At 49.8% G+C, this 26,646-nt stretch overlaps 1 protein-coding gene across 20 annotated transcripts in view; it reads left to right on the top strand.

Annotated features, from left to right (window-relative positions):
• The window catches only part of CLASP1 (cytoplasmic linker associated protein 1), a 267,383-nt gene that overhangs the window by 122,396 nt on the left and 118,341 nt on the right, over nucleotides 1-26,646 (top strand). For 18 of the 20 annotated variants that reach the window (XM_040358262.1, XM_040358265.1, XM_040358264.1 and 15 more), the window contains exons 9-13: nucleotides 11,874-12,029; nucleotides 21,771-21,850; nucleotides 23,554-23,646; nucleotides 25,606-25,751; nucleotides 25,941-26,076. In XM_040358262.1, coding sequence (XP_040214196.1) covers nucleotides 11,874-12,029; nucleotides 21,771-21,850; nucleotides 23,554-23,646; nucleotides 25,606-25,751; nucleotides 25,941-26,076 — 611 coding nt within the window. Of the gene's footprint in view, nucleotides 1-2,642; nucleotides 2,907-11,873; nucleotides 12,030-21,770; nucleotides 21,851-23,553; nucleotides 23,647-25,605; nucleotides 25,752-25,940; nucleotides 26,077-26,646 lie in introns of those variants that run through there. The other 2 variants (XM_040358275.1, XM_040358274.1) reach the window with 1 other exon arrangement.

Genomic DNA, 26,646 nt, shown 5'->3' with positions numbered 1-26,646 from the left:
AGTGGGAAGAATGTCCCTTACATTGGTGATCAGTGAGAAGAATGTCCCTTACATTGGTGATCAGTGAGAAGAATGTTCCTTACATTGGTGATCAGTGAGAAGAATGTTCCTTACATTGGTGATCAGTGAGAAGAATGTTCCTTACATTGGTGATCAGTGAGAAGAATGTCCCTTACATTGGTGATCAGTGGGAAGAATGTCCCTTACATTGGTGGTCAGTGGGAAGAATGTTCCTTACATTGGTGATCAGTGAGAAGAATGTCCCTTACATTGGTGATCAGTGAGAAGAATGTTCCTTACATTGGTGATCAGTGAGAAGAATGTTCCTTACATTGGTGATCAGTGGGAAGAATGTTCCTTACATTGGTGATCAGTGAGAAGAATGTCCCTTACATTGGTGATCAGTGGGAAGAATGTCCCTTACATTGGTGATCAGTGGGAAGAATGTCCCTTACATTGGTGATCAGTGAGAAGAATGTCCTTACATTGGTGATCAGTGAGAAGAATGTCCCTTACATTGGTGATCAGTGAGAAGAATGTTTCTTACATTGGTGATCAGTGAGAAGAATGTTCCTTACATTGGTGATCAGTGAGAAGAATGTCCCTTACATTGGTGATCAGTGAGAAGAATGTCCCTTACATTGGTGATCAGTGGGAAGAATGTCCCTTACATTGGTGATCAGTGAGAAGAATGTCCCTTACATTGGTGATCAGTGAGAAGAATGTTCCTTACATTGGTGATCAGTGAGAAGAATGTTCCTTACATTGGTGATCAGTGAGAAGAATGTTCCTTACATTGGTGATCAGTGGGAAGAATGCTCCTTACATTGGTGATCAGTGAGAAGAATGTCCCTTACATTGGTGATCAGTGGGAAGAATGTCCCTTACATTGGTGATCAGTGGGAAGAATGTCCCTTACATTGGTGATCAGTGAGAAGAATGTCCTTACATTGGTGATCAGTGAGAAGAATGTCCCTTACATTGGTGATCAGTGAGAAGAATGTTCCTTACGTTGGTGATCAGTGAGAAGAATGTTCCTTACATTGGTGATCAGTGGGAAGAATGTCCCTTACATTGGTGATCAGTGAGAAGAATGTTCCTTACATTGGTGATCAGTGGGAAGAATGTTCCTTACATTGGTGATCAGTGAGAAGAATGTCCCTTACATTGGTGATCAGTGGGAAGAATGTCCCTTACATTGGTGATCAGTGAGAAGAATGTTCCTTACATTGGTGATCAGTGAGAAGAATGTTCCTTACATTGGTGATCAGTGAGAAGAATGTTCCTTACATTGGTGATCAGTGAGAAGAATGTCCCTTACATTGGTGATCAGTGGGAAGAATGTTCCTTACATTGGTGATCAGTGAGAAGAATGTCCCTTACATTGGTGATCAGTGAGAAGAATGTCCCTTACATTGGTGATCAGTGAGAAGAATGTTCCTTACATTGGTGATCAGTGAGAAGAATGTCCCTTACATTGGTGATCAGTGGGAAGAATGTTCCTTACATTGGTGATCAGTGGGAAGAATGTCCCTTACATTGGTGATCAGTGGGAAGAATGTCCCTTACATTGGTGATCAGTGAGAAGAATGTCCCTTACATTGGTGATCAGTGAGAAGAATGTTCCTTACGTTGGTGATCAGTGGGAAGAATGTTTCTTACATTGGTGATCAGTGAGAAGAATGTTCCTTACATTGGTGATCAGTGAGAAGAATGTCCCTTACATTGGTGATCAGTGAGAAGAATGTCCCTTACATTGGTGATCAGTGAGAAGAATGTTCCTTACATTGGTGATCAGTGAGAAGAATGTCCCTTACATTGGTGATCAGTGGGAAGAATGTTCCTTACATTGGTGATCAGTGGGAAGAATGTTCCTTACATTGGTGATCAGTGGGAAGAATGTGCTGATTGACAGTTGGATCCATTCCTCCCGGGCTGAATCTGGCTTGGTTTACCAGGCTTGTCCCCAGTTGTAGGCACTCTCCTTAAAGCGGATGTGCCATGGGGAAAAAATATTAAAAGTCAGCAGCTACAAATACTGCAGCTGCTGACTTTTAATATTGGGACACTTACCTGTCCTGGAGTCCCGCGCCGATCGCAGCAGAGGACGAGCGATCGCTGGTGGGGTGGATTGGGGTTGAGGACTTGGAGCCAGGGGTTGGAAGGGGGTTAAGGACTGGGGGGGGGGGGGGGGGGTGAGGACTGGGGAGGGGGTGAGGAGTGGGGGGGGGGGGTTGGGGACTTGCAGACAGGGGGGGGGTTGAGGACTTGGAGCCAGGGGTTGGAAGGGGGTTGAGGACTGGGGGGGGGGGGAATTGGGGGACTTGCAGACAGGGGGGGTTGAATTCAGTTTGGCAGCTCCCTTGTAAAACTGAAGTTGGATTGGGGTGGGAATGTATTTTCTTTCCTGAGTGTATGGGGAGGGCTCTGTACTGCACAGAGGGCTGGGCCCCCAGGGGCCCCTGCTGTGAACAGTGTCCTGCCTTGAATGGGGTCCATGTCAGCATTGTCTGGAGCAGCCAATCAGATTGCAGGTGTCACTCACCCTGGGATGGGAAGTGACCTGTGGTTGGTTGCTGGGGGGGTCTATCAATGTGCCGGTGTGTAGAGGGGGATGGCCGCCGCTGTCACCGCCCGAATACACTGAGAGCATGCATGGTGCTGTGCGGGGATCGGTGCATGCTCTGTAGGGATCGGTGTGCGGGGATCTTCCATCTGTCGGTGTAGAGGGAGAGGCTGAGCGCCGCACACCCTCCATGACATCAGCGGTTGCAGCAGACTCGGCTCTCCTCTCCGCCGCCGCCATCCTCCCCTCCTCCTCCTCCGCCGGCCGGCCCGGCTCTCCGCCAATGTTCCCCGGAGCCGAGCGATGCTGAGGAAGCTGATCTGCCAGAGAATCTGTACAAGTAAGATCGGCCGACACCCGACCCGCCGCCATCATCATCACCACCCGTCCATTGTCCTCCCCACCGGCTGTCTGTGTGATCGGTGTGTCCGTCTATGTCCCCCCCCAATGTCTGTCCTGGTGTCCCCCCATCCCCACTGAATGCACTCTGTCCATCCGTCTGTGGGTACCCATGTCTGCCCCCCCCCCCAATTGATCGCCCCCCTTCATTGAACGCACTACACCCCCCAATTGAGCGCACTGGGTCTGTCTAAAACCCCCACCCGAGACGCGTGGTGTCTCTGCCCCCCACCTGAGACACGCAATGTCTCTGACCTCCCCCCCCCCCCCCGTGACGCTCAGTGTCTCTGCCCCCCCCCCCAGGCGCGCTGTTTCTGCCCCCCCCCCCCGAGATGCGCAGTGTCTCTGCCCCCCCCCCCGGACGCGCCGTGTCTCTGCCCCCCGAGACACGCAATGTCTCTGCCCCCCCCCCAAGGCTGTGTTTCTGCCTCCCCACGAAATGCGCTGTGTCTCTGCCCCTCCCCACCCGGGATGCGCGCCGTGTCTCTGCCTCTCCCCACCCGGGATGCGCGCTGTGTCTCTGCCCCTCCCCACCCGGGATGCGCGCTGTGTCTCTGCCCCTCCCCACCCGGGATGCGCGCCGTGTCTCTGCCCCTCCCCACCCGGGATGCGCGCCGTGTCTCTGCCCCTCCCCACCCGGGATGCGCGCCGTGTCTCTGCCCCTCCCCACCCGGGACGCGCGCCGCGTCTCTGCCCCTTCCCACCCCCCTCCCACTGAATGCACTTTACTCCATGCCCTGGCTTCCCAGATCCGTGGCACTATCAGTGTTGTCACACTCGCCCCGTCCCCGGTGTGTCCCCTGCGTTGTGTCCTCTGTAACGTATGGGGGTCTCTCCCTGTGATCAGTCATGTCTGTTGCATAAGGTGGGAAGGTGGTGGAGTCGGCTCTGTTCTCTGCCGTCCCTACGCTCTCCGCCACCCTCACCCCCCCCCTATAATGGGGCCCCCGGGGGCTCCTCGCCCCTTTATCTGACAATGAGAAAAGTGCTACAAAGTGTTATTCTGCATGGTGCCGAGTACAAGGCCACGCAGCCAGGTGTGATGGTAGGATATTACTCCGCCCCTTTCCCGCCCCTTACCCCGGACTGTCAGTTTTTTGTGTTTCATATCTGTGAGTATTTTTTATGTTTATACTCAACGGCCCCTTTATTAGGTCACCTTGCTAGTAGCGGGTTGGACCCCCTTTATTAGGTCACCTTGCTATTAGCAGGTTGGACCCCCTTTATTAGGTCCCCCTTGCTAGTAGCGGGTTGGACCCCCTTTATTGGGTCCCCCTTGCTAGTAGCGGGTTGGACCCCCTTTATTGGGTCCCCCTTGCTAGTAGCGGGTTGGACCCCCTTTATTGGGTCCCCCTTGCTAGTAGCGGGTTGGACCCCCTTTATTGGGTCCCCCTTGCTAGTAGCGGGTTGGACCCCCTTTATTGGGTCCCCCTTGCTAGTAGCGGGTTGGACCCCCTTTATTGGGTCCCCCTTGCTAGTAGCGGGTTGGACCCCCTTTATTGGGTCCCCCTTGCTAGTAGCGGGTTGGACCCCCTTTATTGGGTCCCCTTTGCTAGTAGCGGGTTGGACCCCCTTTATTAGGTCCCCCTTGCTAGTCCCGGGTTGGACCCCCTTTATTAGGTCCCCCTTGCTAGTCCTGGGTTGGACCCCCTTTATTAGGTTCCCCTTGCTAGTAGCGTGTTGGACCCCCTTTATTAGGTCCCTCTTGCTAGTCCCGGGTTGGACCCCCTTTATTAGGTCCCCCTTGCTAGTCCCGGGTTGGACCCCCTTTATTAGGTCCCCCTTGCTAGTAGCGGGTTGGACCCCCTTTATTGGGTCCTCCTTGCTAGTCCCGGGTTGGACCCCCTTTATTAGGTCCCCCTTGCTAGTAGCGGGTTGGACCCCCTTTATTAGGTCCTCCTTGCTAGTAGCGGGTTGGTCCCCCTTTATTAGGTCCCCCTTGCTAGTAGCGGGTTGGTCCCTCTTTATTAGGCCCCCCTTGCTAGTCCCGGGTTGGACCCCCTTTATTAGGTCCCCCTTGCTAGTAGCGGGTTGGACCCCCTTTATTGGGTCCTCCTTGCTAGTAGCGGGTTGGTCCCCCTTTATTAGGTCCCCCTTGCTAGTAGCGGGTTGGTCCCTCTTTATTAGGTCCCTCTTGCTAGTCCCGGGTTGGACCCCCTTTATTAGGTCCCCCTTGCTAGTCCCGGGTTGGACCCCCTTTATTAGGTCCCCCTTGCTAGTAGCGGGTTGGACCCCCTTTATTAGGTCCTCCTTGCTAGTAGCGGGTTGGTCCCCCTTTATTAGGTCCCCCTTGCTAGTAGCGGGTTGGTCCCTCTTTATTAGGCCCCCCTTGCTAGTCCCGGGTTGGACCCCCTTTATTAGGTCCCCCTTGCTAGTAGCGGGTTGGACCCCCTTTATTGGGTCCTCCTTGCTAGTAGCGGGTTGGTCCCCCTTTATTAGGTCCCCCTTGCTAGTAGCGGGTTGGTCCCTCTTTATTAGGCCCCCCTTGCTAGTCCCGGGTTGGTCCCCCTTTATTAGGTCCCCCTTGCTAGTCCCGGGTTGGACCCCCTTTATTAGGTCCCCCTTGCTAGTAGCGGGTTGGACCCCCTTTATTGGGTCCTCCTTGCTAGTAGTGGGTTGGACCCCCTTTATTAGGTCCTCCTTGCTAGTAGCGGGTTGGTCCCCCTTTATTAGGTCCCCCTTGCTAGTAGCGGGTTGGTCCCTCTTTATTAGGCCCCCCTTGCTAGTCCCGGGTTGGACCCCCTTTATTAGGTCCCCCTTGCTAGTAGCGGGTTGGACCCCCTTTATTGGGTCCTCCTTGCTAGTAGCGGGTTGGTCCCCCTTTATTAGGTCCCCCTTGCTAGTAGTGGGTTGGTCCCTCTTTATTAGGTCCCCCTTGCTAGTAGCGGGTTGGACCCCCTTTATTGGGTCCTCCTTGCTAGTAGCGGGTTGGTCCCCCTTTATTAGGTCCCCCTTGCTAGTAGTGGGTTGGTCCCTCTTTATTAGGTCCCCCTTGCTAGTAACGGGTTGGACCCCCTTTGGCCCTTATTCTTGGTGGTATAGATACAAGGAGTTGGAAACATTCCTCAGAGATTTTCCTCCATAGTGACCTGATGACATCACACAGTTGCTGCAGATTTGTCGGCTGCACATCCATGATGCCAATCTCCCGTTCCACCACATCCCAAAGGGTCTCTATTGGATGAGATGTGGTGAGTGTGGAGGCCATTGGAGGACAGGGACCTCATTGTCCAGTGGTGGGATGATTGGAGCTTTGTGACATGTGACATTATCCTGCTGGGAGGAGCCACCAGAAGATGGGGACGACACTGGAGTCATAAAGGGATGGACATGGTCAGCGACAATACTCAGGGAGGCCGTGGGGGGCCCAAAGTGTGCCCATCCCCCCCACCATTACACCCCCCCCTTACCACCAGCCTGATTCGGTGATTCCCCATCCCCCCCACCATTACACCCCCATCACCAGCCTGATTCGATGATACAAGGCAGTATGGACCCCCCCCCCCCCATCTGAATGTCGCAGCTGAAATCCAGACTCATCAGACCCGGCAACGTTTTTCCACTCTTCTATCGTCCAGTTTTGATGATCCTGTGCCAATTGTAGCCTCGGTTTCCTGTTCTTAGCTGACAGGAGTGGCCCCCGGTGGGGTCTTCTGCTGCTGTAGCACATCTGCTTCAAGGTTGGATGTGTTGTGCGTTCAGAGATGGTATTCTGCACACCTTGGGTGTAACGAGAGGTTATTTGAGTTACTCCTGCCTTCCTATCACCTGCTCTTTCTCCTCTGACCTCAACAAGGCATTTCCCTCAACACAACTGCCACTCACTGGATATTTTCTCTTTCCCCCACCATTCTCTGTAAACCCCGAGAGATGGTTGTGTGTGTGAAAATCCCAGAAATACTCAGACCAGCCCGTCCGCCACCAACAACCACCATGCCACGTTCAAAGTCACTTCAACCCCTTACTTCCCCATTCTGACACTCGCTTTGAACTTCAGCAAGTCGTCTTCACCACGTCTAAATGCTGCCATGTGATTGGCTGATTAGCAATTTGCGTTACCGTGCCATTGAACAGGTTTACCTAAAAAAGTGGCCAGTGAATTTATAGCCAAGGAAGCTGCTTCTGTTTGATCTGTAACTGCCATGGTGCTGCACATGTGATCAGTTATGACACCGGCCATTTGATGGTTTGACGGTTTGGTTGAGTACGTTGTGTCAGTGGAAGGAATAGTGCCCCCTTGTTGGTGTCAGTGGGAGGAATAGTGTCCCATCATTGGTGTCAGTGGGAGTAATAGTGTCCCATCATTGGTGTCAGTGGGAGGAATAGTGTCCCATCATTGGTGTCAGTGGGAGTAATAGTGTCCCATCATTGGTGCCAGTGGGAGGAATAGTGTCCCATCATTGGTGTCAGTGGGAGGAATAGTGTCCCATCATTGGTGTCAGTGGGAGTAATAGTGTCCCATCATTGGTGTCAGTGGGAGTAATAGTGGCTCATCATTGGTGTCAGTGGGAGGAATAGTGCCCCATCATTGGTATCAGTGGGAGGAATAGTGTCCCATCATTGGTGTCAGTGGGAGGAATAGTGTCCCATCATTGGTGTCAGTGGGAGGAATAGTGTCCCATCATTGGTGTCAGTGGGAGGAATAGTGTCCCATCGTTGGTGTCAGTGGGAGGAATAGTGTCCCATCGTTGGTGTCAGTGGGAGGAATAGTGTCCCATCGTTGGTGTCAGTGGGAGGAATAGTGTCCCATCGTTGGTGTCAGTGGGAGGAATAGTGTCCCATCGTTGGTGTCAGTGGAAGGAATAGTGTTCCATCATTGGTGTCAGTGGCAGGAATAGTGTCCCATCATTGGTGTCAGTGGGAGGAATAGTGTCCCATCATTGGTGTCAGTGGGAGGAATAGTGTCCCATCATTGGTGTCAGTGGGAGGAATAGTGTCCCATCATTGGTGTCAGTGGGAGGAATAGTGTCCCATTGTTGGTGTCAGTGGGAGGAATAGTGTCCCATTGTTGGTGTCAGTGGGAGGAATAGTGTCCCATCGTTGGTGTCAGTGGGAGGAATAGTGTCCCATCGTTGGTGTCAGTGGGAGGAATAGTGTCCCATTGTTGGTGTCAGTGGGAGGAATAGTGCCTCATTGTTGGTGTCAGTGCCACTTGCCAGGGAACCGGACCATGATGGTCGCAGCGCATGCGGGAAAAATAATTGGAAAAAATGCCCTTTTAACTAAATTCTGGCCGTGATAAATGTTCTGAGTCTCTTATCAGAATGTGAGACAAACAGAAGAAATGTATCCGATTCTGAAATGGAAATTTGGCCTTCAAAAGTTTCTTTCTTCCTACTTGGTTTATAAAAAATTTGTTGGTGCCCCTCGGCTCTTTCACGCGATCCGCAATCTCCGAGACCTGAAATCCTGCGGTAAAACGGAGACGGACCGACATTTGGGAGGCGTCCTTAATCCATTTTTTATTTTTATTTTTTAAAATCGCAAGGATTTTATATCGAAATATTGTGCAAGCCCGGTGTTTGGCTGTGGCATGGTCCTGTTGACCTCAATGGGCAAGTGTTGACAGTCTGTGCCTCCTATCAAACTCTGCAGGCCAAATTAAATTTGCTGTGGCATGTGTGCCCCCTGCCTAGGATCGGCCCTGGGAGTGTGCCCCCTGCCTAGGATCGGCCCTGGGCGTGTGCCCCCTGCCTAGGATCGGCCCTGGGCGTGTGCCCCATGCCTAGGATCGGCCCTGGGCGTGTGCCCCCTGCCTAGGATCGGCCCTGGGCGTGTGCCCCCTGCCTAGGATCGGCCCTGGGCGTGTGCCCCCTGCCTAGGATCGGCCCTGGGCGTGTGCCCCCTGCCTAGGATCGGCCCTGGGCGTGTGCCCCCTGCCTAGGATCAGCCCTGGGCGTGTGCCCCCTGCCTAGGATCGGCCCTGGGCGTGTGCCCCACACTCTTCAGCTGCAAAGTTAGGATTTCGGTGAGCGGTTGTGGGGCAGGAAAATCTCCGGTCCTTACCAAGGTGCTGGCGACTGTACTTGCCCCTGCTGCCTTCATGGCCTCTTCATTGTGGAAGATTTACATGGCCACTTGTTGAGTGGACAGTTGGTGCCGGTGATCTGACAGTATGGTTCCTCCTCTCGATATGATTCCCGTCTTGACATCGCAATCCGAGCCAACGGAAATCGCCGAACCTGAGCCGCTGTAGCAAGAGGTCCAGGGCGACGTGGAATTTGCTCAAAGTGGCCAGTCGACCTCATGCCCATACTTTTGGTGATGCATCCTTTTGAGTTATACACTTCAATAAGTATGACTGTGACTGGTTCTCTTTAAATATAGGTCACTTTTAAAGGAGAACCCCCGTCCCTCACATGCTAATAGTCACTCTGCCTGGAATGAAAGCGGGGGCGTGCTCTGGTGGTATTTATGGCTTCTCAGTGGCCAGTTTGATCCACTCGCTTCTGCTGGAGGTACTTTGGCTTTAGAAACTTTTTCGATCCTCTGTCTGGAACTGGCCCTTGTGACTTTGCTGTACAGTTAATAGATGTTGAGTGTTCGGTCTTTGGAGAGATTTGTAGTGTATTTTAATTTTTGTTCGCTATCAGTGCACAAAGTTTGGCGCAATGTCCTTTTTGGCTAACTTAAACGATTAAAGATGCAAACTTTCAGGATGCTGTAGATCCATTATGAAAATAACTCTTGTGAAAACATTTTGTGAGGTGGGTGAGTGAAGGGGGACCTGTGCAGGCTTGTGGGTGGGTGAAGGGGGGCCTGTGCAGGCTTGTGGGTGGGTGAAGGGGGACCTGTGCAGGCTTGTGGGTGAGTGAAGGGGACCTGTGCAGGCTTGTGGGCGAGTGAAGGGGGACCTGTACAGGCTTGTGGGTGAGTGAAGGGGACCTGTGCAGGTTTGTGTGGGTGGCTGAAGGGGACCTGTGCAGGTTTGTGTGGGTGGGTGAAGGGGGACCTGTGCAGGTTTGTGGGTGGGTGAAGGGGGACCTGTGCAGGCTTGTGGGTGAGTGAAGGGGGACCTGTGCAGGCTTGTGGCTGAGTGAAGGGGACCTGTGCAGGCTTGTGGCTGAGTGAAGGGGGGACCTGTGCTGGCTTGTGGGTGGGTGAATGGGACCTGTGCAGGCTTGTGGGTGGGTGAAGGGGACCTGTGCAGGCTTGTGGGTGAGTGAAGAGGGACCTGTGCAGGCTTGTGAGTGAGTGAAGGGGACCTGTGCAGGCTTGTGGGTGAGTGAAGGGGGACCTGTGCAGGTTTGTGTGGATGGGTGAAGGGGACCTGTGCAGGCTTGTGGGTGAGTGAAGGGGGACCTGTGCAGGCTTGTGGGTGAGTGAAGGGGGACCTGTGCAGGCTTGTGGGTGAGTGAAGGGGGACCTGTGCAGGCTTGTGAGTGAGTGAAGGGGACCTGTGCAGGCTTGTGGGTGAGTGAAGGGGGACCTGTGCAGGTTTGTGTGGATGGGTGAAGGGGACCTGTGCAGGCTTGTGGGTGGGTGAATGGAACCTGTGCAGGCTTGTGGGTGAGTGAAGGGGGACCTGTGCAGGCTTGTGGGTGAGTGAAGGGGGACCTGTACAGGCTTGTGGGTGATTGAAGGGGACCTGTGCAGGCTTGTGGGTGAGTGAAGGGGGACCTGTGCAGGCTTGTGGGTGAGTGAAGGGGACCTGTGCAGGCTTGTGGGTGAGTGATGGGGACCTGTGCAGGCTTGTGGGTGAGTGAAGGGGGACCTGTGCAGGCTTGTGGGTGAGTGAAGGGGACCTGTGCAGGCATGTGGGTGAGTGAAGGGGGACCTGTGCAGGCTTGTGGGTGAGTGAAGGGGGACCTGTGCAGGCTTGTGGGTGAGTGAAGGGGGGACCTGTGCAGGCCTGTGGGTGAGTGAAGGGGGGGACCTGTGCAGGCCTGTGGGTGAGTGAAGGGGGGGACCTGTGCAGGCCTGTGGGTGAGTGAAGGGGACCTGTGCAGGCTTGTGGGTGAGTGAAGGGGGACCTGTGCAGGCATGTGGGTGAGTGAAGGGGGACCTGTGCAGGCTTGTGGGTGAGTGAAGGGGGACCTGTGCAGGCTTGTGGGTGAGTGAAGGGGGGACCTGTGCAGGCCTGTGGGTGAGTGAAGGGGGGGACCTGTGCAGGCCTGTGGGTGAGTGAAGGGGGGGACCTGTGCAGGCCTGTGGGTGAGTGAAGGGGACCTGTGCAGGCTTGTGGGTGAGTGAAGGGGGACCTGTGCAGGCCTGTGGGTGAGTGAAGGGGGGGACCTGTGCAGGCCTGTGGGTGAGTGAAGGGGGGGACCTGTGCAGGCCTGTGGGTGAGTGAAGGGGGGGACCTGTGCAGGCCTGTGGGTGAGTGAAGGGGGGGACCTGTGCAGGCTTGTGGGTGAGTGAAGGGGGACCTGTGCAGGCTTGTGGGTGAGTGAAGGGGGACCTGTGCAGGCTTGTGGGTGAGTGAAGGGGGACCTGTGCAGGCTTGTGGGTGAGTGAAGGGGGGGACCTGTGCAGGCTTGTGGGTGAGTGAAGGGGGACCTGTGCAGGCTTGTGGGTGAGTGAAGGGGGACCTGTGCAGGCTTGTGGGTGAGTGAAGGGGGACCTGTGCAGGCTTGTGGGTGAGTGAAGGGGGACCTGTGCAGGCTTGTGGGTGAGTGAAGGGGGGGACCTGTGCAGGCTTGTGGGTGAGTGAAGGGGGACCTGTGCAGGCTTGTGGGTGAGTGAAGGGGGACCTGTGCAGGCTTGTGGGTGAGTGAAGGGGGACCTGTGCAGGCTTGTGGGTGAGTGAAGGGGGACCTGTGCAGGCTTGTGGGTGAGTGAAGGGGGACCTGTGCAGGCTTGTGGGTGAGTGAAGGGGGACCTGTGCAGGCTTGTTATCTGCCTGGAAAATTTTAAGGGACTATTGTATTTGCTGCTCACCAACGTATCATCTTGTTTTTAATTTCAGATAAAAACTTTGATGATGAGGATTCAGTTGATGGAAACAGACCTTCATCAACGAGCTCTACTGCGTCATCCAAAGCGCCTCCCTCTGCCCGCAAACCGGTAGTCATGGGGACGGCTCGGAGACCGGGACCATCTGCAGTGGCCGCCAAGCCAGGAGGTGAGTTTAGAGAACTTTGTGTATTGAGCACATGTTCCGCCCTTGTTCACATTGGAGTGACGGGTCAAGTCGCATGATAATTCGCACCCTATTGCCAGCAATCACACTGTTAACCACTTCAGCCCCGGAAGATTTGGCTGCCAAATGACCAGAGCACTTTTTGCGATTTGGCGTTGCGTCGCTTTAACTGAAAATTACACGGTCGTGCGACGTGGCTCCCAAACAAAGTTAACGTCCTTTTTTCCCCACAAATAGATTTCTTTTGGTGGTATTTGATCACCTCTGCGGTTTTTATTTTTTGCGCTATAAACAAAAATAGAGCGACAATTTTGAAAAAAATGCAATATTTTTTACATTTTGCTATAATAAATATCCCCCAAAAAATATATTAAAAAAATATTATTTTTCCTGAGTTTAGGCCGATACGTATTCTTCCACCTATCTTTGGTAAAGTCGTTAATGCACCATCTTTGGCGATTTTTGGGTGCGACTTGCATAGACATCTGTTCATGAAGCCACACAGGTGTCTTCCAAGTCGCACTGACATGCGGCTTTGATATTGTGCGATTTCAGATGAAGTCGCATGATTTCAAAGTCCCAGTTAACCACTTAAGGACCGCCTCCTGCAGATATACGTCGGCAGAATGGCGCGGCTGGGCACAAGCACGTACCTGTACGTCCTCTATAAGTGCCCAGCCATGCCCGCGACCTGGTCCAAAGCTCTGTGACCGCGGGACCCGCGGACCCGATTGCCGCCGGAGTCCCGTGATCGGTCCTCGGAGCTGAAGAACGGGGAGAGCTGTGCTTCACAGTGGCAGCTTCATTGATCATGTGTTCCCCGATATAGGGAAACATGATCAATGACGTCACACATACAGTTAAAAAATCATATGAGGTCACACATAACCCCTACAGCGCCCCCTGTGGTTAACTCCTAAACTGCACTGTCATTTTCATAGTAAACAATGCAATTTTATAGCATTTTTTGCTGTGAAAATGACAATGGTCCCAAAATTGTCCGATGTGTCCGCCATAATGTCGCAGTCACGAAAAAAATCGCTGATCGCCGCCATTAGTAGTAAAAAAAAATATATTAATAAAAATGCACTAATACTATCTACTATTTTGTAAACGCTATAAATTTTGCGCAAACCAATCGATAAACGCTTATTGCGATTTTTTTTTTTTACCAAAAATAGGTAGAAGAATACGTATCGGCCTAAACTGAGGGAAAAAAAAAAAAATTTTATATCTTTTTGGGAGATATTTTATTATAGCAAAAAGTAAAAAATATTGAATTTTTTTCAAAATTGTCGCTCTATTTTTGTTTATAGCGCAAAAAATAAAAACCGCAGAGGCAATCAAATACCACCAAAAGAAATCTCTATTTGTGGGGAAAAAAAGGACGCCAATTTTGTTTGGGAGCCACGTCGCACGATCGCGCAATTGTCAGTTAAAAGTGACGCAGTGCCGAATCGCAAAAACTGGCCAGGTCCTTTACCTGCATAATGGTCCGGGGCTTAAAGCGGATGTGCCACTAAAAAAATATATTTAAAGCCAGCAGCTACAAATACTGCAGCTGCTGACTTTTAATATAAGGACACTTACCTGTCCTGGAGTCCAGCGCCGATCGCAGCAGAGGACGAGCGGATCTCTCGTCACCCTGCTGCTCCCCCCTCCATCCACGGTGAGGGAACCAGGAAGTGAAGCGCTCCGGCTTCACTGCCCGGTTCCCTACGGCGCATTCGCGCGAGTCGTGCTGCGCCCGCCGATTGGCTCCCGCTGTGTGCTGGGAGCCGAGTGTTCCCAGCATACAACGGGGGACGGACGGGAAGCAAGGGAAAAACCCGTCTTTTGCCCGTATCGTAGGGCCGGAAGTGGGTGCAGATACCTGTCTGTAGACAGGTATCTACACCCCCCTCCCCCCTGAAAGGTGTCAAATGTGACACCGGAGGGGGGGAGGGTGCCGATCAGCGGAACTCCACTTTAGAGTGGAGATCCGCTTTAAGTGGTTAATGAAAACGAGGGCTTAGGGGCTTTTGCACATGGGACCGCTAAGTCCGTTTAGAGTATTTTCCTCCATCCATGTGGAATGCAAAAAAATTTTTTTATAACGAGGATAGTTTTGCATGCGTCCTTCATAAATACAAATGAGGAGATAAAAATATATATTGTAACACAATGTGGCCCCCCCCCTGCCATATAATAACAGACTAGATTTGTAGATTGACACCCTGTATCCCATATTTTGGGGGCTCCTCGGAGGACGTGGTCCCTTTTCCCGTATATATCTTTTTCTATAAGGGAGGATTTGGTTAACCCATCCATTGATCAGTCATGGGTGGTAATGAACGCATCCATTAAAGTGCTGTTGCAGAGGAATGCATTGAACACGAGGATAGCCGTTTGCCGTCTGGGCTGCAGCCATGACCCCGGTATAGTTCTTGTTTTTCCCGGGTGACATTGAGGTGAATTATGATTTTCTGTGCTAAAGCGACCTTTTATGTGCCTTCTGATGATTTTTCAGCACTCTCCCTCTCGCTCTGGCTTAGTGATGATGCTTTGAAGATGTAATTTGGCTGCTTCTTCCAGGAGAAATCAATATCCGCTACAAGATATTGCTGGGATCGGCCTCCCTACTGCTTTTCGTTGTATGGATCAATAGCGGCTTGTGCATTCATTGAGCAGATGCATAATAATAAATCACTTTCACACGTGGGACTGGAGCACTCTCTAGATCAGTGGTTCTCAACCTTCTAGTGCCGTGACCCCTTGATAACATTTCCCAAGTTGTGGGGACCCCTAACAGTAAAAAATGTATTTTCATGCCTTAGTGTTGTCAGCACCCAAGACAAGTAATTTGCGCCCCTAACCCACGGACTTTTAGCGCTCCCTTCCACTCGTACAGCATTAACCACTTAAAGTGGAGGTTCACGCAAAAAACAAGTATATAACATTACATTCAGTATACCCCAGACATGTACAGTATGCCGTTTTTTTTTTTGGGGGGGGGTGTACATACGGTATTATCTGTATTTTCGTTCCGGGTACTCGCTCCCGCGGGAGAGGGCGTTCCTGTGCAGAGCCGCAATGTCATCTGGGACTTCGCCCATATGATTGACGTGCCTGAGAAAAACTCCCACCGGCGGATAAGCGCGTCACGACTTTCCGAAAGTAGCCGAACCGCGAGTTGGCTCTATACGGCACCTGCGCACCAACTAGGATCTGTGTAGAGCTGACTGCGCAGGCGCGGTTCGGCTACTTTCGGAAAGTCGTGACACGCCTTATCCGCCGGTGGGAATTTTTCTCAGGCACGTCAATCATATACAGATAATACTGTATGTACACCCCCCCCCAAAAAAAAAGCGACATACTGGAAATGTTTGGGGTATACTAAATGTAATGTTATATACTTGTTTTTTGGGTGAACCTCCACTTTTTTGCGATTCGGCACTGCGTCGCTTTAACTGACAATTGCGCGGTCGTGCGACGTGGCTCCCAAAAAAAATTGGCGTCTTTTTTTTTTTTTTTTTTTTTTCACAAATGGCTTTCTTTTGGTGGTATTTGATCACCTCTGCGGTTTTTATTTTTTGGGCTATAAACAAAAATAGAGCGACAATTTTGAAAAAAATGCAATATTTTTTACTTTTTGCTATAATAAATATCCCCCAAAAAATATATAAAGACATTTTTTTTCCCTGAGTTTAGGCCGATACGTATTCTTCCACCTATCTTTGGTAAAAAAAAAAATCACAAACAAGGGGATCGTTTTATGGCATTTTTATTCCTAATTTTTATTTTTATTTTTACTACTAATGGCGGCGAGCAGCGGTTTTTTTTTTTTTTTTTTTTTTCTTATATATTTTTTTTCATGACTGCGACATTATTGCGGACACATCGGACACTTTTGACACATTTTTGGGACCATTGTCATTTTCACAGCGAAAAGTGCTATAAAAATGCATTGTTTACTGTGAAAATGGCAGTGAAGGGGTTAACCACTAGGTGGCGCTAAGGGAGTGATTCTTACTGTAGGGGTGCGTGGCTGTAGGCGTGACATCACTGGTCGTCGTTCTCTATATCAGGGAACAGACGATCAGTGTCACTGCCACACAGAAGAACGGGGAAGGTGTGTTTACACTCGCCTCTCCTCGTTCTTCAGCTCCTGTGACTGATCGCGGGACACCGGCGGCAATCGGGTCCCGCAGCTTCGGACCGGGTCGCGCGACCCACGGCTTGGCTCTTAAAGGGGACGTATATCGTTGTGCGGCCGTCCTTAATGACACATTTTAGGGTGTACCACTCTTCTCCTTTCTTTCCCTTTTATCTTTCTATCCTAATTTCTTGTTTTTTTCCCCCATCCCTCTCTCTGGCCGTCTTTCTCTTTGTTCCTCCCCGTTTTCCTCTCCCTTCCACTTATTCTTTTTTTATTCCTTCTCTTACGCCATGGTGAGGGGAGTTGGCATGAGTGGCATTGCTGGGGGGGGGTTCTGATCAGCCAAATTGGGTGCTATTGATGAAGGTCATCTGCTGATCGGAGAACTGTAGTGGGGACTTTTATCGGCAACTATAATCACAGGTAGTGTTACTCACTGCGTCTCCGACTTGGTGGTGTCTCGCAGCAGCGACACCTATCCCGGAATCGGGAGATGGGGTCTCCTCCAGCCCCTCCCACTTCACATTCCTCACCAGTCAGCTGACCTCTAGTCTCTGCCCCCCAGCCGTGCTGAGAAATGAAATGGTGGCTATGAAGAGGCTGAGTGTGCAGCCGCGGACTCCAGGAACAGCCCAGCTGGGTGACCACAGGTTCCAGGGACAGCCCTGCTAGGCGGCCACAAAAAGGCTGGGAGAGCGGTGCGGGATTCGGGAACGGTCCAGGATTCGGTGACCCCTGGCAAATCGTCATTCGACCCCAGGTGGAGAACCACTGCTCTAGAACAATAGAAGTAATAGGTGGCCAATTGGTGGGCAGTTCAGAAGTAGACATTCGAATACTTGATGGTGAGAGATGGGCATCACCCCAGTTACTTGCAGGTCCTCAGGTGGTCGGACTCGTGAATTGTCACTCCCATATTCTAGACCCCTTAAAGCCGAATTCTTGGAATTCAGCCTTTTTGTAAAAAGTGAAGGCACACAGAGTCCACGGTGCTACATGACATCTGCTGTGCTTTTCTCTATTATTTACAATTGACAGGTTTATTGCTCTGGTGGAGAGAGACACTGGGGATCTGAGAGGAGAGAAACACACAGCAGTTATGCCTACCTCTCTCCTCTGATGCCCATTCACAGAAGCCTTTGTATTCTGTCAGGCCTGGTGCAAGGATTTTTGGTCTACACAGACAAAGGTGTGTTTTGCCACCTACACACACGCTCTTCCCGCCACCTCCACGAGCACACCAAGTTAAATCCAAGGTGCTGCGTGACATCTGCTGGGCTTATCTCTATCATTTATATTGACAGGTTTATTGCTCTGGTGGAGAGACACACTGGGGATCTGAGAGGGGAGAAACACACAGAGCAGTTATGCCCACCTCTCTCCTCCTGATGCCAATTCACTCAAGCCTTTGTATTTTGGCAGGGCTGGTGCAGGGATTTTTGTCTACACAGACAAAGGTGTGTTTTGCCACCTACACACACACTCCTCTTTCCACCCCCCAGGGTCCAGGAGCACACTGAGTTAAGTCCAATGAGCTGCATGACATCTGCTGGGCTTATCTCCATTAGTCACAATTGACAGGTTTAGACACTCCGGGGGTCTGAGAAGGGAGAAGCACACCAAGCAGCTATGCCCACCCCTCTCCTCTGATGCCCATTCACAGAAGCCTTTGTATTTTGTCAGGACTGGTGCAAGGCTTTTTGTTTACACAGACAGTGTGTTTTGTCTGCCTCTCTCTCTTGCTTTCTTTCTCTCTCACACTCACACCCCTCCTGCCACCTCCAAGGTCCAGGAGTAAACCGAGTTAAGTCCAAGGTGCTGCGTGACATCTGCTGGGCTTATATCTATCATTTATATTGACAGGTTTATTGCTTTGGTGGAGAGACACTCCAGGCATATGAGAGGGGAGAAACACACAGAGCAGCTATACCCACCCCTCTCCTCTGATGCCCATTCACAGAAGCCTTTGTATTTTGTCAGGGCCGATGCAAGGATTTTTGCCTACACAGACGAAAGTTCAGTTTTGCCACACACACCGCCTAGCCCCCCCAGGGTCTAGGAACATGCTGCATACAGAGTGCAGTGTTCAGTAGTGCACTATGTATATATAGACTGCAGGGTTTAGGAGTGCATTGTGCACAGAGTGCACACTTCAGGAGTGTGTTGTGCAGAGAGGTGTGCCTCTTCACCTCTATCCAAAGCTCACCTCTGTAATATGCATATCTACAGCGGCAAACTAACTTACTAGTCTATAGAGGCCAGAGTTGTATTGCTTGTGGGGAAAGTTCTTCCTACCTGGTGTCTCCAGTGCGCTGCCTTGAATTTATTTGCAGCGCATGTGCGGAATTTGCCTCCCTTCTGTCTGGTGAAACTATTGTCACTATGGCTGGAAGTTAGGGGAATTCTCTCTAACTGCCCCCCCCCCATAACAGTAAAAACCTGACCGAGATTCTAACTCTTCCCCACTCCGGCTAAAAAAATCTAAATATTTTGTCTGGACATCTTTAACTTCTGAGCAAAGAGCACAGAACTTGTATTCTTTAGTCGCTAATCTTTCATTAACCTTAATGTATTGGCTAAGATTAGCTTGCCTGTTCGGGGGAGGGGGGGGGGGGGCTCCGATGTTGCTTTCCTCTTGCAATACCTTAACTAGTGATCCTGTTTAAAGCGGAACTTTGCCAACTTGATAAAAAATAATGTGCTTTAGCAAAGAACAATTCGCTTTAATAATTAACAACCATCAAATGTCTCTGTATAGTGCTTAGAACAGGGGAGCCCAACCTTTTTAAAGAGCAAGGGCCACTTAACCACTTAAGGACCGCCTCCTGCACATATACGTCGGCAGAATGGCACGGCTGGGCACAAGCATGTACAGGTACGTCCTCTTTAAGCGCCCAGCCGTGGGTCGCGTGCGCCCGCGACCCGGTCCGAAGCTCCGTGGACCTGATCGCCGCTGGAGTCCCGCGATCGGTCCCCGGGGCTGAAGAACAGGGAGAGCTGTGTGTAAACACACCTTCCCCGTTCTTCACTGTGGCGCCGTCATTGATCGTGTGTTCCCTTTTATAGGGAGACATGATCAATGCCGTTACACCTACAGCCACACCCCCCTACAGTTAGAAACACAAATGAGGTCACACATAACCCCTTCAGCGCCCCCTTGTGGTTAACTCCCAAACTGCAATTGTAATTTTCACAGTAAACAATTCATTTTTATATCATTTTTTGCTGTGAAAATGACAATGGTCCCAAAAATGTGTCAAAATTGTCTGAAGCGTCCGCCATAATGTCTCAGTCACGGAAAAAATCGCTGATTGCCGCCATTAGTAGTAAATAAAAAAAAAAATAATAAAAATGCAATAAAACTATCCCCTATTTTGTAAACGCTATAAATTTTGCGCAAACCAATCGATAAACGCTTATTGCGATTTTTCCTTTTTTTTACCCAAAATAGGTAGAAGAATACGTATCAGCCTAAACTGAGGACATTTTTTTTTTAGACATTTTTGGTGATATTTATTATAGAAAAAAGTAAAAAATATTGCATTTTTTCAAAATTGTCGCTCTATTTTTGTTTATAGCGCAAAATATAAAAACCGCAGAGGTGATCAAATACCACCAAAAGAAAGCTCTAAAAAAAAGGACGCCAATTTTGTTTGGGAGCCACGTCGCACGACCGCGCAATTGTCAGTTAAAGCGACGCAGTGCCGAATCGCAAAAACTGTCCAGGTCCTTTAGCTGCCTAAAGGTCCGGGTCTTAAGTGGTTAATCGACTTGGTAACCGGTCGCGGGCCACAATGAGTGGAGAAGGGCCACTCTGCTCTCTTTTTTTTTTTTTTCGAATTGGATTGGAGATAGGCGTTTGTAAATGGACACATGACCATTTACATCTTCCGCTCTTTAGAGGTGAATGGAGGGTCTGATTTGGTCGGACCGACCGTGTGAATGGGGCCTAAGACTGCTTTCACACTGATGCATGGTTGTTAACCCGCATCATGCGGGTGCAGCACAGTTCACCAGTGGCTTTCCTGCAGGTTAGCCGCACTTTACCATAGACTTCTATGTGTGGTGCACTTTCAGTAAGCACACGAAACTCGCAGGTAATAGAAGGCTATGACTCGGTGCAGGTAACCCGCAGGTGCACTTCTCTGCACCTGTGGATCAGTTTGAAAGCAGCCCAGTAACCCCTGCAGAACAGATATGCCCAAATATACACTGTAATTTTAGGAATTAACTTACCCTTAATTACAGTATTCTATTTTATTCCATCCCAGAACAAGATGTCGCGGGCCACATCAGAGGGCTCCACGGGCCACATGTGGCCCCCGGGCCACCAGTTGAGCACCCCTGGCCACCAGTTGAGCACCCCTGGCTTAGAACAAGGCTGTATGGTGGCATGGGTGTGCAGACGCCTTTATTGAACACAGGTCTTAAAAAGGCAATTGTCACCAGAGTCACTGAAACTGTTTACTAAACTAATAATGGCATAAAAGAATGGCATAAAAGAAATTCAATAGTTAAAATAGTTTGCTGTAGAATGCTGGTCCACCCCGCGGCTGCTGGTCCACCCCGCGGCTGCTGGTCCACCCCGCGGCTGCTGGTCCTCTCCGCGGCTGCTGGTCCTCTCCGCGGCTGCTGGTCCTCTCCGCGGCTGCTGGTCCTCTCCGCGGCTGCTGGTCCTCTCCGCGGCTGCTGGTCCTCTCCGCGGCTGCTGGTCCTCTCCGCGGCTGCTGGTCCTCTCCGCGGCTGCTGGTCCTCTCTGCGGCTGCTGGTCCACCCCGCGGCTGCTGGTCCTCTCCGCGGCTGCTGGTCCTCTCCGCGGCTGCTGGTCCTCTCCGCGGCTGTTGGTCCTCTCCGCGGCTGTTGGTCCTCTCCGCGGCTGCTGGTCCTCTCCGCGGCTGCTGGTCCTCTCCGCGGCTGCTGGTCCTCTCCGCGGCTGCTGGTCCTCTCGGTGAAGACGGAGGAATCTGCAATGTTCACTCTGTGGAGACTCTGTGTATGAGGAAGGTGGCCAACGATGTTCTCGGAGCCGCGCCAGATCGGAGAGCTGAGATGAATCCTCTAGGGATGGTGATATAGAGATATATATCTATATCCTTTTTTTTTATTTTTTATAGTGCAAAAAATAAAAAATGCAGAGGTGATCAAATACCACCAAAAGAATTCTCTATTTGTGGGAAATCGTATACATTTTATTTGGGTACAACGTTGCATGGCCGCGCAATTGTCAGTTATAATATTGCAGTGCTGTTTCGGAAAAAAAAATGGCCTGGTTATGAAGGGGGGTAAGTCTTTTGAATGGCAAGTGGTTAAAACCACTCTAAGAAAAACTTTTTTCTCTTTTGTCTATGGACGGACAAAGCTTCCTTATACTCTTGACTGTAGGGTTATGTTGTCCACTCCTAATAGACGGAACATAACCCTACAGTCAAGAGTATAAGGAAGCCGTGTCCATCCATGGACTTCAGAGAAAAGGATTTTACGGTGAGTACAAAAAATCCTATTTTTATTTTCATTTTGCACATCTAATACTGCTGCATGTACATTCTTTACTTCTCCTCATTTCTGTAATCTCTTCCAAATTTTAGGAGCAGCAAAGGAAGGTGGTGCTGGGGGTTTAGATGAGGAGGACTTTATCAGAGCGTTTGAAGATGTTCCAACAGTACAGGTAATACAATAAAGCTTTTTCTTTCATTAATTTATAAATTTTTACAGGCATTTATATAGAGCCATCAATTTACGTAGCACTTAACATGTACTGTACATCAGTGGCGACTAGTGCTCCAAAGGTCAGGGGTGGTCGGCAGATGGACCTGGCCCCCGCTCGCTCCAAACCGTCACCACCCCCCTCCCAGGCCCCTTTCACACAGGCAGATCAGTAATGATCCGCCCTGTGAACCTCTGCTTGCTCAGCGGGGATCGCTCCGTTGATCCCCGCTGAGCCGGCGGATGACAGGGCGGTCCCTGCACACTGTGCAGGGACCGCCCTGTCTTTTCTCCGCTCTCCCCTATGGGGGGATCGGATGAACACGGACCGTCTGTCCGTGTTCACCCTATCCGATCCGCCAGACGGATGGAAAAGTAGGTTTTTCCTCAGTCACACTTTGGCGGATTGGAGCGGGTCGGATGTCAGCGGACATGTCACCGATGACATCCGCGGCTCCATAGAGGAGCACAGAGCGCCCGTTCACTGGCAGGCGGACCTGAACGGTGTGAAAGGGCCCTTACCCTGTGTTGGAGATAATAGGGTGCTCCATGCTCCAGGCTCCGTGCCCAGGGATTCCAGATGAGATCAGTGGCAGGGGGGATCGATGAGGTGATCGTGTGTGCTCCTCTATTCTGCTGCCACAAAATGAACCGCATACTAGGTCATTATGAAATACTTAACTTAAAACGAGGTGAAGAGAACTTACCTGGTCCACGCCGAGCGAGATGTCATCTTGCTCCGGCGTGTCTTCCGGGTATCGCCGCTCCAGCGCTGGAGCGGCAATGACGTCACTCCCGCGCATGCGTGCGGGACACTTCAAACCGGCAAGGTCCGGCGGTTGCTGGCCGTTTAGCCGAGGATCCCCGGTGCGCATGCGCCGCTGCAATCAGCGGCGCATTGCGGGGGGAATATCTCCTAAACCGTACAGGTTTAGGAGATATTCTTTATACCTACAGGTAAGCCTTATTATAGGCTTACCTGTAGGTAAAAAAGTGGGGTATACAACCACTTTAAAAAAAAATACACCTTCTATTGGAATCCATGCGTCCGGTACCCTGCATGTAGATTATGGGGCTGGACGCATAAAACTCCTGAAAAATGCCCAACAAGCAAAAATTCCATTAATTTCAATGGCACCTGTTCACATTTGAGCGTTTTGCCACCTGAAGCACAATGCCTGAAAAACGCCCTAAGCTCAAAAAAGAACATGAGCTTCTTTGGGGCCTTTTACATGATGACCTGAACAAACTCGCAGCAAAATCGAGCGACTTTAAAACACTCAGGTGTGACTGCAGCCTAAATGACCGCTGCAGTAAGCCAGACGGTGGGCGTTCCTCCTCCGTGGGAAACCAGGTAAACCCCCGGCAGTGCTAGTGGTTCCCAGCACTTCCTGGATGGCTGTCTGGGAACCCTGGGCGGGCGGAGTTTGGGTCGGTGTCACTGGTGGTGGGTGTGGCACGTGTCCGGGGAGCCGGCAGGTTCCCTCTGATGAATCTCCGGGCAGCTGGACTTGCCACAGAGGAATCTGACATCTGCCAGGTGTGTGTTGCTGCGTTGGAATGGTCCTAAACTGGTTGGTCAAAATTCCTGATTTTTGTAATGCCTTGTGGTATAAAACATGAATCTTTATGAGAACACATTCCTATTGTAATTTTATTTTCTAGATCTATTCCGGTAGGGATCTGGAGGAATCCCTGAATAAAATTCGGGAAATACTTTCCGATGATAAGCATGACTGGGAGCAGAGGATTACTGCGGTAAGGAGCACCTTTTCTTCTATCACAAATAATTCAAATGTCTACTTTTTTTTTAGAGCTGGAAGGTATTGGGACAGAATGAAACATTTCAGGTGGTAATAAGGGGTGCTACATACTGTGGGTAATTGGTGACCCCGACACCCCCGTCTCAACATGGTGTAATATTGAAAAAACACTTTAATTGTAAATGATTGCACTTACATGGTTAAAACTAGCAAGACAGCATATAAAAATGTCAGAAACCAATGCAGGTTCTTCCTCCAGTGATCAAAATGGCCAACATTCGGTCACGCATGTGCAGCAGTGTGTGTACGTGGCCTCACCCTACATGTTTTGTCAGATGACGTTATCTTTGACGAAACGGGTAGGGAAGAGCAACCTACACACTACTGCGCATGTATGGCCGAATGTCAGCCATTTTGGTTATTGGAGGAAGAACCTGTATTAGTTTCTGCTATTTTTATTTGCTGTCTTGCAAGTTTTAACCATGTAAGTGCAATACTTTACAATAAACTAGGGGTTTTTACAATAGTACACTATGTTGAGCCCTTACCTTACATATGATACGGTCTGCCTGATTGGATATGGATTGAAGGTATAGTTTAGGTAGGATCATATATTTGTAAAAATTATTGTATTTTTTTTTTTTTTATGCTTTCCATAGACAAGTAAAAAAGGCACCTTTTTCTTGAATTCAATCGAAGTAAATATAAAAGTATAGAAACATTGTTACTACAAATACAAAGTATACATCTTATTTCTTTTTTTTTTTTTTTTTTTACATTAAAGTTTCTGGTGCAAAACAGTGGAAAGATTTGCTAACAATGCTTTTTATTAAATTTTTTAATGCAAAAAAAAAATATATATATATATATATATATATATTAATTACATTTCAAATATTAAATCTGAAAAATTATATGGAAGGGGTAGAGTAATGGAAATTGAGTAGCTACAAAGTAGATACAAATGTAATAATGTTGCTTTGTATCTCTGTCTCACAATGTTTATAAAGCTATTATTTAACTCTTTAGTGTCTGCAATGGTGTCCCCTTTCTTCCAAAAAGTGCACGTTCCATTTTTGGGTAGAACTCCGCTTTAATGTTGGCGTTGAAGCCCACCCTTTAGCTGCTGCCGGGGGGCAAGGGGATTAACCACTTGCCTACTGTGCACATACACCCCCTTCCTGCCCAGACGAAATTTTAGCTTCCGGCACTGTGTCGTTTTAACTGACAATTGCGCTGTCGTGCGATTTGGCTCCCAAATAAAATTTACGTCCTTTTTTTTTCCCACAAATAGAGCTTTCTTTTGGTGGTATTTGATCACCTCTGCGGTTTTTATTTTTTGGGCTATAAACAAAAAAAAGTGTAAATTTTGAAAAAAAAACACTATTTTTTACTTTTTGCTATAATAAATATGCCATTTAAAAAAAAAATTATATCTCAGTTTAGGCCGATACGTATTCTTCTACATGTTTTTGGTAAAAAAAAAAAAAAATCGCAATAACTGTATAGTGACTGGTTTGCGCAAAAGTTATATTGCCTTCAAAATAGGGGACATAATTATGATTTAATTTTTTATTTATTTTTTACTAGAAATTGTGGCGATCTGCGATTTTTTTTCGGGACTGCGACATTATACACATCGGACACTTTTGACACATTTTTGGGACCATTCACATTTATACACGCGCATTGTGTTCCCAGTAACGCGATGGGCGCCCCCCTAGCGGCTTTAAATGACAGGACGTCATATGACGTCTTGTCAAAACAATGGAGTCTTCCGCCCGCCGTCATTTAAACAACAACTCTAAGGTGGTGGAAGGGGCCGGTGTTTATGGCGACAGGACAGGGTGAAATGCACATCATGCCCTATGAGCCCAACGTCCACAACTGGTTTTATATACCACCTTTTAGCCTTATAATTCTTGGTTTCTCACTGATCTGTTTCTCTTTCCAGCTCAGAAAGGTCCGCTCCCTTCTCGTTGCCGGTGCTGCAGACTACGACAATTTCTTCCAGCACCTGCGGCTGCTCGATGGCGCCTTCAAGCTCTCCACAAAGGACCTGCGTTCCCAAGTGGTGCGAGAAGCCTGCATTACCCTGGGGTGAGTGAGGAGCAGACGTGTCCTGACAACAACACAGGGAGATTCATCTGCTCTCCGCATGCCTGCTGTATACACACAACGTGTAGAGACTATACACAGATCCTTCTATTCACGTCTCTAAATATTATATGGAAATCGCTCGCCATTCCTGATAATTGTTTATCTTCCTAATTCTCGCTCTATTTTCAGACACCTTTCAATGATTTTGGGGAACAAATTTGACCATGGAGCAGAAGCGATCATGCCCACCGTTTTCAATCTCGTGCCGAACAGTGCCAAAATTATGGCTTCTTCTGGTGTGGTGACTATTCGCTTAATTATCCGTGTAAGTGCCGCCGCTAACTTGCCAAGTTTCCACATTGTTGGCGAATGGGTGTGAATTAAAAGCGGAGGTCCGCCTAAAAAATAAAATAAAAATTAAAAGCCAGCAGCTACAAATACTGCAGCTGCTGACTTTTAATAAAGACACTTGCCTGTCCAGGGTGCCCGTGATGTCGGCAGCCACGGCTGCCACCCTCGGTGAAGGGATCAGGAAGTGCGTTGCGGCTTCACTTCCCGGGTCCCTACTGCGCATGCGTGAGTCCCGCTGCGTGTCCTAACTGGTCCTTGCTGTCTTCTGGGACCTGTGTTTCCCAGGAGACAGCGGGGGGAGGGGAAGGGGCATGACCCCCACAGGAGTTTATGCCCGGAGGTGGGTGCAAATACCTGTATTATATGAAGGAGGACTGCACTAAGGGAAAGGAAGCTATTTAGGGAAAAAAAATTGTACCTTTACAACATGTCCTAGGAAGTGATTCTAACTGCGTGGGGGCGGGGCTTACTGTGACACAACACTGATCGCTGCTCCCGATGAGAGGGAGCAGGCAAACATTGTCCTGTCACTAGGCAGAACGGG

Source organism: Rana temporaria, chromosome 6 (genome assembly GCF_905171775.1).
Source record: "Rana temporaria chromosome 6, aRanTem1.1, whole genome shotgun sequence".
Taxonomy (NCBI): Eukaryota; Metazoa; Chordata; class Amphibia; order Anura; family Ranidae; genus Rana; species Rana temporaria.
The sequence above is the reverse complement of the archived record's forward strand: the minus strand, read 5'-3'. Positions and strand labels throughout refer to the sequence as shown.